We start from the raw sequence: 20011 nt of genomic DNA on the forward strand, positions 1-20011 counted from the left end.
TTTAATGACCATCAAGATCTTGGTAAATGTGGTGGTGATAATACCAACAGTACAAGTTCATTATATAGCAATAGATTAGAAGAGTTGTGGAAAACAATAAAGCTCTCCACCGATAGATATCGTTCTTTGTTTGAAAAGGAAGAGTCTATTCCAGCCATTTCCGTAAACTACATGAACATCTTTTAGCAGAAGAGAGTAAACTAAAGAAACCGATCGAAGAGGATAGAAAGAAAATTAAAAAGCATATAAATACCAGTTTAGAAACCGACAATCACAATGAAACATCTACCAAATACTTTCAACTCTGTTGTGTCGGGTGAATTCATCTATGTATTCGGAGGATCTGGTTCAGAGAGAACTTGTCATAGGTTATCCGTTAAAACGCGTGCACTCATCACCGAAGAGATGACAGGAATCAAAGGTGGAACTAAGATATCGGTTTGTTGCGACGGTGAAGATCATATCTATTTGGTTGGTGGATTTGAAAATGATCGCTTGGCCAGAGTCGATCGATACAATATCAGGACAAACAAGTTTGAGAGACACGGTGAATTACGATTACCTTGCTACTTCCTGGTGTCTTTTGTCTATAATGGCAAACTCTATAGTATTCCACAGTATGGTCCTGATCTGGTTATCTACGATATTGCAACCAAAAAATCAGAGACTCATACCCCACCTCATCTGTTTAGTGCCAGTATGTCAGCTTGTACCGTTGTTTATTTTTTTAATTTATTAATATAATATTCAGTTATATATTATTATACATTTAGATCTGATTTGGATAAAGTAGTGCAGAGCCATAATCATCTCTTAATTGTTCATCCTCAGTGTAAAAAGTCTGCCAAATATCATACCTCAAAGAGTATCTGTGATTCTTAAACTCATTTCCACCCATAAGATTTTTTTGTATAATTTTGCTCATAATTTTTTTTTTTATTTTAATTTCTTGCTTTTGAATGATCACATCTAATTTTATTAACACACATATGTGGTGTACAAAATGTAATATATTTAAAACTTAAAACTAGTATATTGTTTTATCTATTTCACTTTTTTTATTTATTCTTTTTTACTACATGGTTTAATAATAGATAGATAGTTTTAATCAAAAAATAAAATTAGCAAAAATGGGACTTTCAGATAGATTATCACATATAAAGATTAATAGTGAGAAGAATGAAATAGAAAAGATTGACGATAATAATAAAACAGCTACAACAACAGTAAAAGTTCAGTTACCGAATGAACACGTTGTAGAGGATTGCGGTACTTGTACATTGCTGGGTGTTGACGATACAAAGAATAAGATGTTTCAATTTATGAATACAGGTGGTGCCGATAAGATTGACAGCAGTAGCAAGACTGAACAACATAGATTTTGGGAGCCTTTAGATGAGCCTGTAGATGCAGTGGGACTGGGTAACAGCGGGTGGAATCTACTGCATACGATCGCCGCTTACTACCCAGAGAAACCCGATGCTCAACACCAAGAGGACACACGTCAATTCCTCCAGGCATTCTCAAAGGTTTACCCGTGCAAAGTGTGTGCCAAAGACTTTCAAGAGGTCCTCACAGCGACACCCGCACGTCTACAGAGTCAACATGAATTTGCACAATGGATGTGCGAGGCACACAATCACGTCAACAAAATACTAGGCAAGCCTGAATTTGATTGTGATCAAGTAGATAAACGTTGGAAACGTACAGCTATCAAAAAACAACTAGATCATTAAAAAAAAATAGATAAAACAAAACATATATATAATTTTTATCAACATGTAATCATATAACATTTTTATTATTTATTCTTTTAATTCATTGAAATTTACAATTTTTTTTTATTTTTTTTATCAAAAAATTATTTCCATTTTTAAAAATAACCGCCCACCATTTGAAAATTCCATCGAAAAAATCTTTGCTTTATTATTTTATGTTTTTTAATTCTCAAAGAAAGAAACAGGTTTTAGAATTGAATGGAATAAGAAATTGATACACTATTAAATCTGAAATTCATAATATTTAATAATCATTTTTTTGAATTCTCAAGAATAAACAAATTCTAACAAAATTAATATCTGTTAGTTGTTGTTTAAACAACTTGTAAAAGTAATCAATTTTTTTTTTGAGGTTTTTTTATTTTATTTTCTTTAATTTTTGAGAATTTTTCAATTTATTTTTTTTTATGCTTTTTTTTTGGTGGCAAAACGTCATTCATCTTTGTTTATTTTTTATTATTATTGTTATTTCACTCCATCTCAGTGTCATTCAATTACATTTATTTTATTTATTTAACATTCTTTTGTATATTATCATTAATATTCCATTTTTATTCTATTTTTATAAATTTTATAAAAAACAAAACTATCTTTTTTATTTCATTCATTCATTCAATTAATTACGATTATAGAAACAAAATGAGTCACCATCATCATCATCACCATTGTCCAAAGTCAACTGGACTCACCTATTTACTCTGGTTCTTCTTTGGTGTATTTGGAGTACATAGATTCTATTTACAACGTTATGTCTCTGGTTTCATTTATTTGTTCACATTGTAAGTATTGTTAAGTAAAAACAACAAAACTATAGCAATTGATGTCTAATACTTTTTTTGATAACAATATTACAATTAAAACAGAGGTATTTTCGGTATTGGATGGCTTGTAGATTTGTTTTTGATTCCATCGATGGTTCGTCATTTCAACAACCACTACTTCTCAGAGGAAACCGTCATCGTTGCACCAGCTCCAATTATCTACCAAAACCAACCATACCAACCATACCAACCACAACCACAACAATACTATGCTTACGGTGCTCCACAGGTTCAACAGGTTCAACCAGTCCAACCATACCAACCACAACCAGCTCCATACAATCCACCAGCTTATTAAATACTACAATTTTCATAATACTACAACTTAGCAATAGTATACACAACCAGCAGCAACAGAACAACAACTTATAACAACAGTCGAAATTTCAAAGCCTTACCCTAGATACTTTTTTTATTATAATTAATTAATATATAATATAGATAAATATAGAAATGATTATACGATCATTTAATTAAATGATTCATAATAATCATTACTTTTACCATTTTAACAACAAAAAACAATACAATCTACAAATTCTTTTCCCTCATTTGATTGAATTATTTACTTATCCCTCATTTGATTTATTTAAATTGGTTGATTATTATTTCTTTAAATTTAAAATCGATTGAAACTTTGGTGAGAGTGTGAAATATATATCAAACATTGCTAATATACCAGGACATGATTGTTTGACTGAAGTTGTGTCCAATGTCGCTCTAAATATATTGTTTTCCTTTTCGATCCTATCATATACATCTATTGATTGTTTCAATGCTTTCATTGTTTTATTTATATCCTATAATATGATGATGATTATAAGAGTCTTAGTATGAAAAGTAACAATTAATGTAATTGTTGTTTTTGTTTACTTACAACATCATCACTATTAAAGTATCTTCCTTGTACTCTTTGCTCTATTAGTTCTTCTGGTGTTTTACAATAGATGATCGATTCACCATAGTTATCGTTATTATTGCTATTTTCTTTATATTCTGAATTGATATGACTGACTGCCTTATCGACATCTTCAAATTCACAAAGGTTCGAATAGAGTGTGGAACTAAAAAGTGGTGATCTATGTACAAATATCAATCCATTTTTGATCGATTGTTTCTATATTTATTTATTAAATAGTAATGATTAATAAGTAAAGGGTTTTGATAATAGAACTTTGTTGTATTTGTTTGTTGTTTGTCGATTATTACTTACTTTTTGAAGAAATCTATTGATTTGATTGTTTATATCGTTGGCCCAATTGGTTTGTTGTGTTTTTGATGGTTTTTGGTTGACCGGTTCCATTGTGAAGTGTAGGTAGGGTTGTGCTATGGTTTCATAGCCTAGTTTGTGTAGTCTTTCGAGTAGTTGCGCTTTACCACTACCACTGGGTCCCTCTAGATAGACAACATGCGGTAGCTCCTTGGCAATCAGGTCATCATGATACTTTTTCAACACTTGATTTGGTTTAAACCAATCTTTTTCGACTTCTTCTTGTTGTTTTCTTCCATCCAAGTTACTACCGACATAGTTTCTAACGATATAGTTATAACTGCTGACACTTATTAGTTTTGAGTTTTTAAATTTTAACATTATTAACTTTAACAAATGTTAAATTTTATGCATATGCAAGCACAACTCAAAATCAATCAAAAAACATCCTTTTTAGGATTTTTTTTTTTAATAATTTGTTTTTTTTAAGTTAAAATATATTTATTAATACTTTAATTTAACAATGAATGTTATTATTAATATAAATTGGTCGACCAACTTGTATGGAATAGGTTATTTAACAACCACATCTTCCACCACCGAGGAGTCCACCAACAAGTCCAAGAACACCTCCGACAACACCACCAACAGCACCAACAACACAACCAAGATTGACATCAACATCAACACCAACATTGATTCCACCACTACCACAGCCAGCAGTGCTGTTTGATGATTGACCAGAAAGACCTCCACTTGATGATCCAAAGCTCTTGGTCATTGATGAGGTGTTTCCAACATTTCCGAGTGAGGTTAAGGATTCTATTTGTTTAAAAATTAATATTTGTTTATTTATAAATTAAAATTTATCTTTAAATACATACTGATTAACATTTTAGATTTTAGATATTTGAATTAGAGATAATTAAGTATTTAATGTTTTGATGAATAATAATGGAATTTATTCTCCTTTAAATAGTTTTTTATTTCATATTATAAGTTAGAAAGAGTAGTTTAAAAATTAGAAAGACATTTATTTGAATTCTAAATTTTAATCAATCTTTTAATTAATTTCGCCTCTTTATTTATTAATTGACAAGAATGAAATTTCATTTTCTAAAAATGTTATAAATTTAATCTTCCAATCTTAAGTGTTTTGAAAAAAATTTGGTTCGTCATTTGCAAAAATGAAAAATATTATATGCATCATTTCAACCTCAACAAGCTTTTAATCTTGAGATTCGGGCACCAATTAATTTTATGGGTGGGTGATTTAATATAACCAGTTAAAAATCAAAACTAATATTTTCTTTACATTTTATAAATAGATATGGGTTCGAATTTCAGAATTTATTTATCGATTACACTTTCACAATAATTTTAAGAGGACATTTAATATAAATCAGGAGTTTAATAAATAAATCAATAAAAAAATTAAACTATTCAAAGAATAAAACTTTTTAATTATAAATTTCAAATTTTATTTTATTACATATATTGGTAAAAGGTAAGCCAATGAAATTCATTTTAAAAATCATTTAACAACCACATCTACGACCTCCGTGTCCAATGTTAATATTGATATCGATATCAATATTGATTCCACCACCACAATGATTATAGTGGTAGCAACATGATGCAGTGTCAATAGAAGATTGACTAGATGAGTTACCGTTTGATGATCCAAAGTTCTTGGTCAATGAAGAGGTGTTTCCAACATTTCCGAGAGAGGTTAAGGATTCTATAATTTTTTTTGAAAAAAAAGAAGAAAAGAAAGAAAAAAAGTATTAAAGTATTAATATCTAAATTATTAAGATCTTTTTTAAAATAATACCAACTGATTAACATTTTAGTAGATTTTTTTAAAAGTTTAAATTAAGATTAGATTAGAATATGTTGAGATGAATGATTTCAAAGCTTGAGATTTACTTCTTTAAATACTATTGTTCCATCACTTTAAATTTTAAATCACCAAATAAATTGTAGTAAAAAACATATAGATTGTTCACTTAAATTCTATTAAATCTTGTACAATCCTTGAAATATAATTTTCTCGAATTTGTTTACTCAATTGGTTCAAAAATCAATATTCAATGACAACATGATGAACATTCCAAATAGGAAGGTTATGCCATTTTTCGAAAATGAATCATTTTATAATAATTCTTATAAATGTGACTTGCAAAACAATGATTCAATTTCAAAAGTTGTTACTTTTTTTTATTGATATTGTGTGCGTCAACAAACATAGAATAACTCAAAATCGAATTCGATTGTGTGTGGTGGTTTATGTATCATCAAAAAAACAACTGATTACCAAAATGGTTGTATAACTTTTTTTATCTTTTAAAAAACCAAATAAAGTAGTTATTTTTTTAAAATTTTGTATCAGCACATCCAATACACACACACTACTATATATATTGTTATTGATGTGAGGAATGGGATATGATAGCAACTAACATATCTATTAAGTTCACTGTCTGTAACATATTATCACATTTTATACATTCATGTTGATGTTTTTTTTAAATAAAATAAATTAAGCTTGATTATTTTTGTTTTAGTTTAGTTGGTTTGTGGCAATCATGCTATCATCATAATCTTCATCTTCTTAGTTGCAGAATACAGTTATTTGAACTAAAATCGAATGACTGGTAGGAATGATGATATAACTATAACAATTGTTGTATCCATTATATCATCCAGTATGTGTATGTATGTACATATAGATGATTGTTTTGACAGCGAGAGCAGTTTGTGATTGCATTGAGATCAAATATTTGGTGAAGGTTGTTGTTCTTGGCAATTTGTAGAGATTATGTGTTTTTGTTTTTTTAAATAAATTTACTGTTACTAATGACGATGATACATTGATACAATCATTTTATTTAAAACTTAGCATCTACTACCTTAATCTTTAACTTTATCTATGCACCAATCATTAGCTTTATCCTGGACCAACCTATTAAGTTAAATTCATTTAATTGATAGTTTAAAATGAATTTCAATTCAAATTAAAAAAAATGGTTAGTGATTATAATTATGTATATATATGTATTTAATGTATAATTGAATATGAGTATTAATGAGATATTTATATGGATAGATGATTAGAGAGTAAACTTTAAATGATTGTATTGTATTTTATTGTATTGTATTGAATTGAATTGGTTAAGTTGATTAACTTGCCTTTGGAATATCGTTATGCTCTGGAAGATTCCCTAGCTTTCTATTGTATTCTTCTACTTTCTCTTTGTGTGAATTTTTTATCATTGATTCGATTCTCTTTGCTTCTAGTCTTTCTTGTTGTTTCTTATGTTTGATTTCCGACTCTGTTAGACCGGTTGTAGGAATAGCACCAGCGTTATTTATATCATCGTTACTTTCATCATCTACCTTTCTAATCTTTGACTTTTTCTTTTTCTTCTTCCCATCGAAACTCGGTTTCAAAGGTACTGCTGCTCCTTTTAACTTTAACTTTCCACCAACTATATTATCATATTTTGACATTATTAAAATTCTATAGAGTTATCTATCTATGCTATAATTACAAAAAAAGAAAACTATAAAACTAAAAACAAAACAAGGTTCATGTTTAATTAAATAACGGTTAAATTTTTAAAATTTTTACAAAAAATAAAATAAAAATGCTTTTAATTTATTTACAAAGGTTAACATATTTAGATATGAGTATGATATGATATGATATGATTAGAACTTTCTTTCTACATATTCATCATCACTTTCTTTACGATGATCTTTTTCTTTATGATGAGATCTTTTCGTTGATTTATTCTTTCTGTGAGATGATTTATCGTCTTCACTGTCAGAGCTATAATTGTCATTACTCGAATAGTCGTTATCACTCTCACTACTACTACTACTACTACTATTATAATCTTTGTTATTCTTTCTCTTTCTCTTTCTTTTATTCTTTTTCTTTTACTTTTTCTTTATCATTTTTATCTTTCTTTTTCTTTTGTTTCTCTTCTTTCTTGATTTGTCTAAGTAGTAATTTTCTTTGTTTCTTTGATAAACTCTCTAAGAATTCTCTTAATATACTATCGTCATCTTCATCGTCATTATTATCACCTTGCTGATTATCTGTTGACATTGAGAATAGTGGATCTTCACGTTGTAATCTCTTAAGGTCATTAGGGTTAACATCTTTCAATGGACAATCGCGATCACCCGATTTATGACCCCATTGCTGACAACGAATGCATCGGACATCACGTAACTCTATGCCGAACGGTTTATGAGTCACCTTGATATCGCTGGTGTAGTCGCCTTGCACCGGTGCATTCGCCAAGAACGGGAATTTCTCTGTATCTGTCATCTGTCTGATATCTTTCTTTTCATTCTCTGGTGATCGATTCGAATTGCTATCGTTGTTGGTTTTCGTTGTCTTTTCTTTCTCTAGAGTGGCACCCGGTGGTGCAGCATAGAGAAAACTAACTTTTGAACGTTCTGCCTCCATTTTCGATTGTCTACCGAGTGCCGCTTTGTTCTTGTAGAATTCGATTTCATCTTGTCTTTCTTTTGCTCGCTCTCTCTCACGTTTCTCATTGGCACTCGCTTTCTGCTCGGCAATAAACAGTTTCTTTTGATTCTCTTTCGTTCCCGGATGAAACGACTTCATATTTAGAAACTCTAATGACGACATCTTTTTTCCTCTCTTTTGTTCTTTTCTATTGATATACTATTGATTTCGTTTGAGATAAAGATTCAACTTTTAATTTCTTATTATTATTACTGAAAAATTATTATTACATTTTAATTACAAAAAAACAAAAAAGTGATTTTGCAAAATTTCACAATAAGCGACAATATTTTAAAAAACACACAAATTTAATAAAAGAAATGGAAAGGTAGTTATAAGTAAGTAGAAGAATATATTTATATTTATTTATAGATCAATTAAGAAATTCAATAAGTTTATATATTTTATTTTATTTATTGGTTTAAATAATATTATTCCCTTCATCTTTAAATAAATAGGGTTAACCCAAAATGAAATCACACTTAACTTTATTTGTAGGAAAATTGTGAATTGCTTTAAAATCAATAAATCTATTAAAATAAAAGAAGAACTATTATTTGATTTATTATTTCAAATGAAGTTCAACTTTCATTTTGATTGGCAAAAAATCAAAAAAAAAATTAAAAAAAAAATCAAAAACAGTTTGTTTGTTTTGACACCGGGATACTGATTGGTCGGGGTTACAATGTCATAGTTTATACATTTTTTTTTTTTAGAATTAGACTTCTTTTATTCTTTACATAATAATATTTTTAATAATTCCTATAGTTTATCATAAAGATTTTAGAAAACATTAGATTAAATATAAGGGTTACAATAATAGTTTACCTGGTTTTCAATTTCTACTCAAAACAATCGAGACTATCCATAATCTCGTTTCTGAGATTCAATCATTATCAATAGCAATGTCATTAGCAAAACAAAAAAAGATATTCTTTCTGTTTCATATAATGAGTTTAAACAAAATCGATTATAAATAGAGAGATGAACATAGTCTAAATCAAATCATTATCCTAAACTTTAACAACTCAACTTCAACATCAACAACAACAATGAAATTCATTCAAATATTAATTGTTTTATTAGTATCTTTAATTGCAACAAGTTCAGCTGCATTGTTTGTTTTCACAGACAATGTCAGTGAATTTACTATTGAACTGACCGATCCCACCTTAATCCAACATGCTCGTGATCTTATCAGCGGTGCTTCAACTTCCTCCCCACATGTAATGGGTACTATTGTCAAGAGTGCTGCAAGCTACAACTCGCCATGGTCTTACTATTTGGATCCATCGACAATCAGTTTCTTTGACTTTGCTATCGAAGTGTGTGATGCTGCCATTGCCTATACTGAAGATCATCTATTAGAGGTTGGTGGTGCATTTTTACCAGGTAAATATTATCTTGAATATACAATTAAAATTTGTTAAACTAATCTTTTTCATTTAATTTTAATTTAGGAAATGTTTGGTGTCCATGGGGATCACGTTTGGTTAGAGAAGTTTAAGAAGTCTGTTAATAAAAAGTATAAAAAAGTATGTATTACTTTTTTATACTTTCAAGATATTTAATTCTATCTATTTATTTTTATAAATTTTTGATTGAGTATTTTTCAATTTTATTTCTATCTTTGGAAAGTCAATTCATAAAACTCCATCGACTACATAATATATAGTCCAATTCCATTGGGTACTAGTTTCAAACAATGATTGTTTTTATTTAATAAAAACTTATCTTTGATATACCTAATAGTTCCAGCATTGAACTTCCCAAGCTTTCGATCCTTTTTTACCAAGCGGAAGAATTCGAAAACAGATATTTTTTTTAAGCTGATTGGAATGAATATTAGGCTTTTAAGTTGAAGTTTAAAAATGATTAATTTATTTATTTTAAAATTTATTTTAAAATTTTTAAAGTGGAGCTTTGGGAATTTCAAGGGTCAAAACTCCATTGACAACATCATAATTTCCAATACCATCAGGTACTAGTTTCAAACAATGCATGTTATCGATGTTAATTCTCTTAGCAAAGTTTGCATGAAGGATACGATTGTACTGATTGATTATTTGATTTTCTCCATACTCGGCATCAATAGCTTTTCCAATGATTGTAACTGTTGTATCCTTACATTTAATGGTGACCTCCTTCTGTCCTGGCAGATGAACAATCAGTTTGTAGGAAGATTCTTGATTCACAAGGTCATAGTGAAGAGCATGTTCACCAACTACATAATCCAAAGGGACCATTACAATAGACGATTCTGTTTTTGGTAAAACAATTGAACCATTGTTTTCTGAAGTTGCTTGAGTATAGACCAACTTAAATGAATCCTTTTGGTTTTCCTCTTTTTCTTCCAAATTGTAATCAAATACTCTTGTGATAATTGGTTTGGTATTATAAAGATTCTCAGATGGAATACCAAAGTATCTCTTCATAACCGTTTGACCAACATCGATAAATGATTCCATGATTTTTTTTTGGTTGATGACTCCTTTAAATAGAAAGGTACTCTTTATATATTTAAAGGTGGCTGCATTGAACTTTCCAGCATTGGATCCTTCTCTTCCAAGAGCAAGTATTCTAATATAATTCTGATCCAAGAAATATGAAAGATAATTGTTTGGAATATCACAATCATTAGTTGCACTTTTGAATGATTTCATGTCTGAATTAAATTGGTTTATCAACTTTTGAGGATCAGTGAACTTCTGATAGTTGATGACAATTAAAACTCTGTTCATTTTGGTGGTTTCCTGTTCCAATTTCGAAATGGTAAAGATATCTTGGATAGATAGTTGATCGAAAACATAAATAAACTGATTGGATACCAACTTGGTAGTCTCAGCAATATATCGATCTGTAATGATTCTCTCTGTAATGTTGGCAAACTTCGGGTTAGCTTTGAGACTACTGGAAATCGGTCTATGATAACCCTGAGTATCAAGTAAGATTTTGAGGATGTTGTTTGATGATTCCTTAGACTTTACAAAAGCAAAAGCTGGAGTTACAGTATCGATTCCACTACCCTCTGGCAGATTGATTCCTTCTAATCTAGAAATTAGATAAGTCTATAGAATAAAATTAATAAATTGTTTGTTTTCATTATTTTTTGAAATTTCAATAAACTTACTTTACCACTATTGAAACCACCTGTGACAGCACAAATACTTGATTGGTTTGGAGCCAATATATCTGGATTATTAATAATGACTGGCCAACCATTTGTTTCTTGAAGTGATAGTACACTATCTACATCTATTACACAGTCGTAATTTTTTAAATTTTTAAACAAATTAAAGATAGGCTGTGTATCGAATAGAAAACAAATAAAAATTATTAACAGAGCATTAAGAAAAATGGATCTCCAATATAAAGTGTTGTATGCATCTTTTTGGTCTTTGAATTTCTTTAATAATTCTACTTCTTCAGCTTGAGGATCCTCAGCTCGAACATTATTAACTTTAGGTTCCATTTTTATTTCTATATCTATGAAAATTATTGAATGACTGAATAAGTAAATAAAATTAAATTATTGATAGTAGAAAAAGAATAAATATATATATAAAAAAAAATTAAATTTTTAATTTTCATTCAAACTTAATACCAATTCGGAATTTGATGTGGTACCAATGGTAAAAAAATCGCCTAGCTTCAAAATCAAATTTTTAGGTTTTTTAATTAAATTTTCAATTTCTTTTTTTGCCATTTTTTTTGTGGTTTTTTTTTTATATTTTTATTTATTAGTAGTTACTTGTTAAGTTAGAAAATTAATAACATAATTATTATTAAGAAATGACAGGTACAACAGAAAAAAAAAAAAAATAATTAATGTCAAAAAAAATGATGTGAATACATTAATATATGATCAAGATGACAGAGGTCCTGGAAATCAGACAAAGCCACATACTTCAAACAATATAATATTCATGATTTTGTTGATAGTAGGAATCTTTTATTTTCACCTATCATATATAAACCATATCACTAGCAATAATAATTATAAGAATAATAATAATTCAGAGAGTGCGAACAGCATCCAAAAACAAATATTCAATCACTACACTTTACTATTAAATTCTTTATCGATCATACATAATGACAAATCAATTTTAGTTGACCAATATAATAAAGAACAATCAATTAACAAAGATAACCTACATTATCAATCAAATAAAGATAATCAACCACCTACAGATGATCAATCAATCAAAGATAACCAGCCAATAGTAGATGATCAATCAATCAAAGAACCATTAATAGATAATCAACCAACTACAGATGATCAATCAATTAAAGATAATCAACCAACTACATATGATAAAGATAGTCAGTCAATAACAGATGATCAAAACAAAGATATCCAACGAATAGTAGATGATAAAGATAATCAGTCAATTACAGATGATCAAAACAAAGATAACCTACAAGTTCAAGCAATCAAAGATAACCAGCCAATAGTAGATGATCAATCAGGCAAAGATAATCAACGAACCAAAGATTATCATTCAAATAAAAAAAACCAACCAACCAAAGTTAAACTTCAAAAACATCGATATGACCTAGCCATTAAGATCGATACACTCGAAAGTATTAAATCATCAGGTTGGAAGTTAATTTATTCAGACTCTGTTTTGAATGAAGAGCCAGATAATTACATATCAATCATTGGATCATATCAATCTGGCAAGGTATTGTTATTAAATTTATGAATCAAAATTTTTATTATTAACTTAAAAAATTTAATTTTTTTATAGTCGTATATCTTGAATAAATTGGAATCTAAGGCAATGGAAGAACAACCATTATCGTCCATATCGCTGGTTAAATCGAATCTGGCAAAGGATACCTACTTCATCAATTCACCTGGTGAAAACGGACCAGTTCCAAGTGGTTGCGATTTGGTCAATGCATGTTTACTCGAAAAGTTTATAGGCCATGTCGTTAGTCTATGGTCCAACAATCATATCGTTGTTTTCAACCGATTGACATACCCAGATATCGCCTCACTCGACAAAATGAAGCTTGACAACACTGTAAAGAGATTGATTGTTTTGAACTATCATCATCTATACAAAGATAGTGATGATTTTAAACAACAATTGCTGTCGGATCTGTCAATACTTGGTGCAAAACAATTGGATAGTTTGGATATACATAATTCATTTGCCAAGATTGTTGTTCTCACCAGAGAAGATCAGAGCGATCCAACTGTGAACAATGAAGCATTTTCAATCATAAGAGATTGGGTACAAAATGGCTTGTCTCCATACAGTAGATCGGTTAGAAAGTTGAGTGCCATCAATGATTTTATGTCGGTGGCACAAGAGACTATGAAACTCTACTTTGAAATTCAACGAAACAAAAAAGAAGTAGCAAGACCATTGAGGATAGTCCCCGATTTGTGGATTTGGAGAGAAACCGTTCTTGATTATCTGGAAAAGCAGATTAATATAGCATACCGATTGAAATTGGAGGAGAGCACAAAAGATGGACTAATTGTGAAACTTGCCAATGACGATGATGATATTGAGGAAGTCGTTTTGGCAAGAGCATATTTTGGATGTGACATGGACCTAGGTCTCAGATACGATGTTTCTCAGGAGAATAACGATATTAAAATCTCATTCGAAACATTATCACAAATCTCTTTTGAATGTTTCCGTAAGAGTACTATCCTGGCCACCACAAATAAGATATCTCAATCCCATTCCAGTAATTATCCCAAATATATTTCCTCACTTCAAAATAGAGAACATCGAAGAATCTACGGTGAATTAACCATGGCAATTAGATTACCAGAAAAATTCCATTGTGATAAAGATTTACCAACCTCTAAAGCTCCACAACTTGGATTAATTCAAATAGAAATTAAAAGAACCAAATAAATAATATTAGTTTTAGAGGTAGTGATATTAAATTCTATATTTTTAGACAACTTTCTTTAAAAAATTAAATATATAAAAACTTCTTGATATTTTTGTATTCAATATCATTTATTTTCTATAAATTAGATACATTCTGAATAAGTATATACCAAAAATTTCTACAAATGTATCACTTATAAAAAATTAAACAAATTCAGATAAAATAGTCTGCTGAAGACGAATTAAATTTAGTTTCACTGATATAGGTATCAAACACTCTACCGACAGTTTGTTTGGTATTATTTCTATTCTCTGGTGGAATACCAAAGTATCTCTTCATAACATTTTTACCAACTTCTAAAAACGATCTGATAGCGACAGAACACTATCGACATCAATTTTAGCATCATAGAATCTTACTGTATCAAAATAAGAAAAACTAAAGATTGGTAGATCTAATTTATAAATCAAAAAAGCAATAACAAGAAAAAAGAATGCAATAAAATATATAATTTGTTTTAGAATGATTTCTCCTTAATTATTATTTTTATTTTTATTATTATTATTTAACAAAATATAAACTATACAAACAAATAAAATAATAAATGATCAATGAATGAATATACATATCATAAAACAAAGTAGTTAGTCACATCCAATTAATTAAAATTTTAAGTTGGAACTTAAAATATTTGGTCAAAATAATAGATATATTTATGAAAACATACAAAAAAAAACTCTGTATTTTAGTTTTATTAAATTGATCTGAGATAAATTAAAATACAAAGTTCAATATCTTACAGGTATATTTAATGATTCCATAGTTAACTCTGTTTTTTTCAATATCTGAAAAAAAAAAACCAAATGAATATTTTTTAATTACAAAATGAATTATTGAAAAAGGTAAATAAAATTAATAAAAAAATTTCTAAATTTTATCCAAAGATCTAAAAAAAATAAAATATTTTTACAAAAATGAACATCAACTTTATTTCAATTTTCCCATTTTTTTATAAAATAAAATAATTGTTAACTTTATTGAGTTTTTATTTTATTCTTTTCTTTATTTTTTTTTTTTTTTAATCATAAATAATTAATTAGAGAATATTTTAAACTTTTCACTATTATTATCATACTATATTTTACAAATGTCAATACAATCTCAATTCGATTATCTATTAACCAGAATCGAAAGATTGAATCCGAAAGCTGTTGTCAGTGGTGGCACTAGCGGTAGCGGTACTGTTGGTACCAGTGCAACCATAGCCACAACCGGTAGTGATAACAACAGTTTCTTTAGTAGTAATAATATTATTTTTTCACAATTAAAGAGTACTTCAAATATTAATAACAATAATAGTAATAGCAATAATAATAAATCAAATAAAAATAATAGTAATAATAATGTAAATAATAATAAATATGATAATAATCATCATAATCATTTATCTGACTTTGAATTAGATGAATCTATTATTTCTATTATAAATGATACTATTCAATTATATCATAGTCAGCAACAACAACAACAGCAGCAACAACAACCAAATACACAACAACAACAACAACTTTTGAAAGACTACTACATAAGAATCATATTGAAACTATGTCAATACGTCAATAATAATAACAATGACAGTATTGCATTGAAGTACTTTCAAATGACTATTCTGTTGGCACAGAACAACCAACTTTCATTGCAGGAATACAGCAATGAATTAGCACCACTGTTACAAATGTTTCAGAAATACATTCAACTAAATACACCAAACACTAATACCAATACCAATACAAGTCATAATAACAACAACAATAGCAATAATAATATTGGTAGTGGTAAGCATATGGCATCGGGATCATCATCGTCGTCGTCTTCATCGACATCAACAACAACTTCAACATCTTCACACAATCAATTTCAATCACATCAATATACAACTGTTAGAATAGAAGCATTGAAAGCACTGTCTATTCTGCTCTACAACAATGGTCCGTCTATTCCATCGAAATTTCACCAACCTCTCTTTGATAGTCTGCTGCTACTCGCAAATCTGCATCCTACCACCAACAACCCATCGCCTCTCTCCATTAACCAAGAAACAAAGCGATTGGCTACCATTTCAATTGGTAACCTCTGTGTACAATGTGGTTCGAAACTATCAAAGTTCTACCCACTTCTCTTTGACAAACTTTATTCAAATCTCGAGAAACTTGTTGTTCAACTTTCAAATGACCAACATATTATAAAAGTAAGTTAACAAAACAAACCAAATTATATATTATCTTTAAGATACTTATTTATTAATAATATTCATATGAAAAACAATAACAGTTCACTTGTAGTACTTTAAGATCATTACAACTTATTTTAACTCAATGTAAAGGTGTCTATGATAATAAGGCATCTTCACTGTTAAGTATTTTGAAACGGTTGATGTTCTTTGGAACTAGTATCAATCCAAATGCTGTGCTACCATCGCAACTTCACTCGGTCGAACCCTACAAACTGGTTCTCAAGAAGAAAAAGAATAGAGATATCGGTGGCGAACTCAGTGATGGTATATCGAGTTCAGACAGCGATATCGATGAACGTTACTCGTTTGCAAAGGTTAGACTGTCGACTCTCTCGTTGTTGTCAACGTTGTGCAAGTCGTCGGCACGTCTGTTCTTTGGGTATTGGACAACTTTCTTGCCGTCCAACATGACGATGCCGTCGTTGTTCACCGCTGCGCTAATCGACCAAGACTACCGTGTGCGACTAGCAGCCGTCCAAGTTCTAACAACCATATTCGATGGCTGTAAAGACCTGCTCGTTGCCATCCCAAAAGTACCTTCGACACCGACTTCCTACACCAGTTTCTCGCAGGTTCTCACATCGATGATACAGGAATCGCATCGTGGACTTCAGCTGATCATCGAGCAAGAGAAGAATAGCAATCTACTGGTACCGTCACTCAAGTGTCTGACAATGCTCATTTTGAACTCGCCATATGAACGTCTGCCATCGGGACTGCTCTCACAGCTCATCCGACTGGTATCACCATTCCTCAGCAACGCTGCCACCGACGTCCAACTGGCTAGTTTGTCGTCGATCATCGCAATACTCTCGGCGGAACCACCAACACCCGATGAACTACAAGAGTTCCTCGCGAGCAACGACATTGTCGAACGTATCATACAGTTTGCTTCTAACCCAGCCAATACCGATCACATGAGAATCGAAGCCACTCAATGCATTCTCGCATTGACCAAACACAACTTTCAGATGTTTTGTAAGCATCATGAGAGTATCTATACAACACTGTTCGGTCTATTGACTACACCGACATTGGACTCAACTCTTCGTATTCAAAGTTCAAAAACTATCGAAGAGATTTCAAAATCAATTCATGAATCTCAAAAATCAAATATTACCTATGTAAGAATAGAATTATATTATTTATAAAAAACTAAACATTAAAACCTAACAAACCAACTCTTCTATGCTAATTTATAGGAACCAAATGTTGAAAAAAGACTATGGGATCTATTCTTTAAATCTTTAACTGGATTAATTGAAGATCCACTACCACAAATTAGATCATCCATTTGTAATTGTCTTTCACATTTAACCTCAAATGTATTTGCTAATCTACCAGTATGTAATTGATATATAAATTTATTCTAGTTTCAAATATTAATATTAATATTTCTTGATTAGATTCAATTACAACTTCACTCTGTAACTGTTATTCTTGGATTAATGTCAGATGATTCTTATTTGGTACGTGCCAGTTCCTGTAGAACCATTGGTATGTTTGTTAAACTTGAGACTCTGGCTGATGACACTACCTTCCTCTCAAAGGCAGCGAGTTGTCTGTACAAATCGATGTGTGACAACAACATCAATATTCGTATAAAGGCATGTTGGTCACTTGCAAACCTATGTGACCATCTCGTTTCCATCAGAAAAGATGAGGTGTTCAATGACATTCCAACTCTGATTCTCTCCAAGGTTGTAGAGGTTCTATTGCTGGCATCCTATGATAATCCAAAGGTGAGAAGCAATGCTGTCCGTGCTCTCGGTAACTTTGCTCGATTTGCACCACGTGAACTCCTCTACAATTCGACACCGGTCGACATTCAAGACATATTCGAAACGATACAACAGAATCAACAGTTACAAAATACCAATGGTGATCTTTCAAAGATCAACTCGGTAACTACTCCCCCCAACACTCCAGGCGGTAGCACCAGCAATAGTAATGAGCAAAACAGCTTGACTTACAATCACAAGAATATGATGGATCACTACATTAAGAATCACCATAAATCTCTTATAGACAGAATCATAGATTCTTTGGTGATTAACGCTGCCGAACCTTCGACCTCGTTCAACTTTGTCAAGGTGAAATGGAATGCTTGCTATGCTCTTGGCAATCTGTTTTACAACAGTGATATCCAATTCGACCCAACACCAAAGTGGCTACATCAAATCTACGAGACACTCGTCATTCTCGTACAGAACTGTAAAAACTACAAGATCAAGATCAATGCCTCTGCTTCTTTGGCCACACCAACACATAATCGTCTTCAATATGGTGAAGACTACCAATCGATCTTGGAAACCATCATCAATTCACTCTCCAATGTAAATACACTTGTTGACCATTCTGAATATCAATATAAAGATATACTTGAAAGACAAGTAAGTAATTAAATAACAATAATTCAAATTGATCTCTTTACTAAAACTATAACATTAATAAACAAAACAATAGCTTGGAGTATCATTAATTCATTTATTAGGTGAAATGACCTATGATGAGATCGAAACCTATCAAACATTGCTGCTGAATCACAGTGAAATTATTTATGAAACCTTTGAAAAGTTGAATCCAACCGATCAGATAGGAAAGAAACAAGACAGACCTACAGCAATGGAGTACAATCAGGGTATGGCTACTATTAAGCAATTCATAGACCATTACAACAACAACGATACACAATTTGAAAGTGACTGCCAATTTAAATTGACAAATTTAAAAAAACTTTTTGAAAACCAATTCGAATGAATATTAAAATTTAAAATATTTGGAGAGACAGACATACAGAAGTGATAGTTAAGTTAATTTAAATAAAACTGATTATAAATTTGATGAATGAAAAAAGAATAATGACTTAATTAAATAAATACCATTTATTTTAATAATATCATTAAGTTGAGAGCAAATAAATGTACAACATATATATTACTTGAAATATATACTTTAAAATCAATTAACAATAAAAACAAATTATTTTTATTTTATCGCACTATTTTTGTTTTAGGTTATTATTGTAAGTTAAATGTGATGAACCTTAAATTAGATTCACCTAAATTTTAATAAGTTTGATTTTAAATTCATATATGTCAGGACTATCATCATTTAACAACCACTTTTGTCTTTAAATATCTATTTTAAATTTTAATCTTCTTTCAAAATGGTAAATTACAAAAAAGAGTTTAAGTTTTAATTAGAAATTTTATTTCGAACTTGGAGAAAATCATTATATAACTTGGTGTATTTTTGTAAATTAGAAAGAATTTATTAAGTGATTCCTTTTCCAAAAAATCTTTCCAGTTTTTTTGTAAATTTCCCAAAGGAGATTTTCATTTTCTTTTTAATCAGCAATGACAAATTTTAAAACTTGCTACTGTTTTTTAAAAGTAGCTAAAAATATTAATTTAAAAAAAAAGAAAAAAAGTGTAAATTTACAAAAATGGGGTTTTTTTTCATTTATTTTGGGTTGCACTCTCTTTTCTTTTTATT

At 29.8% G+C, this 20011-nt stretch overlaps 11 protein-coding genes across 11 annotated transcripts; 6 read left to right on the plus strand and 5 right to left on the minus strand.

Moving 5' to 3' along the window:
- Positions 1-276: 276 nt before the first annotated feature.
- PPL_02649 (uncharacterized protein) lies at positions 277-882 on the plus strand (the record flags this gene model as incomplete). The annotated part of the gene is made up of 2 exons (XM_020573628.1): positions 277-717; positions 832-882. 2 exons carry the CDS (start codon positions 277-279, stop codon positions 880-882), a joined length of 492 nt encoding a protein of 163 aa, XP_020435700.1.
- Positions 883-1130: 248 nt separating this feature from the next.
- PPL_02650 (FAD-linked sulfhydryl oxidase) lies at positions 1131-1736 on the plus strand (the record flags this gene model as incomplete). Its single annotated transcript, XM_020573629.1, has 1 exon — positions 1131-1736. One exon carries the CDS (start codon positions 1131-1133, stop codon positions 1734-1736), a length of 606 nt encoding a protein of 201 aa, XP_020435701.1.
- A 681-nt stretch (positions 1737-2417) lies between these two features.
- On the plus strand, positions 2418-2897 carry PPL_02651 (TM2 domain-containing protein; the record flags this gene model as incomplete). Its single annotated transcript, XM_020573630.1, has 2 exons — positions 2418-2557; positions 2642-2897. The coding sequence occupies 2 exons, from the start codon at positions 2418-2420 to the stop codon at positions 2895-2897; spliced, it is 396 nt and encodes a 131-aa protein (XP_020435702.1).
- Positions 2898-3204: 307 nt separating this feature from the next.
- PPL_02652 (ATP-binding protein) lies at positions 3205-4190 on the minus strand (the record flags this gene model as incomplete). The annotated part of the gene is made up of 3 exons (XM_020573631.1): positions 3205-3399; positions 3477-3716; positions 3813-4190. The coding sequence occupies 3 exons, from the start codon at positions 4188-4190 to the stop codon at positions 3205-3207; spliced, it is 813 nt and encodes a 270-aa protein (XP_020435703.1).
- A 196-nt stretch (positions 4191-4386) lies between these two features.
- PPL_02653 (uncharacterized protein) lies at positions 4387-4703 on the minus strand (the record flags this gene model as incomplete). Its single annotated transcript, XM_020573632.1, has 2 exons — positions 4387-4631; positions 4694-4703. The coding sequence occupies 2 exons, from the start codon at positions 4701-4703 to the stop codon at positions 4387-4389; spliced, it is 255 nt and encodes an 84-aa protein (XP_020435704.1).
- Positions 4704-5347: 644 nt separating this feature from the next.
- On the minus strand, positions 5348-7322 carry fam32 (DUF1754 domain-containing protein; the record flags this gene model as incomplete). Its single annotated transcript, XM_020573633.1, has 2 exons — positions 5348-5550; positions 6998-7322. 2 exons carry the CDS (start codon positions 7320-7322, stop codon positions 5348-5350), a joined length of 528 nt encoding a protein of 175 aa, XP_020435705.1.
- Positions 7323-7523: 201 nt separating this feature from the next.
- On the minus strand, positions 7524-8478 carry PPL_02655 (Cir_N domain-containing protein; the record flags this gene model as incomplete). Its single annotated transcript, XM_020573634.1, has 2 exons — positions 7524-7733; positions 7759-8478. 2 exons carry the CDS (start codon positions 8476-8478, stop codon positions 7524-7526), a joined length of 930 nt encoding a protein of 309 aa, XP_020435706.1.
- A 929-nt stretch (positions 8479-9407) lies between these two features.
- PPL_02656 (uncharacterized protein) lies at positions 9408-9862 on the plus strand (the record flags this gene model as incomplete). Its single annotated transcript, XM_020573635.1, has 2 exons — positions 9408-9747; positions 9816-9862. 2 exons carry the CDS (start codon positions 9408-9410, stop codon positions 9860-9862), a joined length of 387 nt encoding a protein of 128 aa, XP_020435707.1.
- Positions 9863-10265: 403 nt separating this feature from the next.
- On the minus strand, positions 10266-11827 carry PPL_02657 (Hsp20/alpha crystallin family protein; the record flags this gene model as incomplete). The annotated part of the gene is made up of 2 exons (XM_020573636.1): positions 10266-11423; positions 11486-11827. 2 exons carry the CDS (start codon positions 11825-11827, stop codon positions 10266-10268), a joined length of 1500 nt encoding a protein of 499 aa, XP_020435708.1.
- Positions 11828-12147: 320 nt separating this feature from the next.
- PPL_02658 (uncharacterized protein) lies at positions 12148-14240 on the plus strand (the record flags this gene model as incomplete). The annotated part of the gene is made up of 3 exons (XM_020573637.1): positions 12148-12154; positions 12469-13043; positions 13110-14240. 3 exons carry the CDS (start codon positions 12148-12150, stop codon positions 14238-14240), a joined length of 1713 nt encoding a protein of 570 aa, XP_020435709.1.
- A 1127-nt stretch (positions 14241-15367) lies between these two features.
- On the plus strand, positions 15368-19650 carry PPL_02659 (HEAT repeat domain-containing protein; the record flags this gene model as incomplete). Its single annotated transcript, XM_020573638.1, has 7 exons — positions 15368-16468; positions 16552-16827; positions 17242-17637; positions 17716-17856; positions 17920-18906; positions 18980-19170; positions 19590-19650. The coding sequence occupies 7 exons, from the start codon at positions 15368-15370 to the stop codon at positions 19648-19650; spliced, it is 3153 nt and encodes a 1050-aa protein (XP_020435710.1).
- Between the last annotated feature and the right edge of the window lie 361 nt (positions 19651-20011).

The sequence above is a fragment of the Heterostelium album genome (genome assembly GCF_000004825.1).
Source record: "Heterostelium album PN500 unplaced genomic scaffold PPL_scaffold3, whole genome shotgun sequence".
Taxonomy (NCBI): domain Eukaryota; phylum Evosea; class Eumycetozoa; order Acytosteliales; family Acytosteliaceae; genus Heterostelium; species Heterostelium album.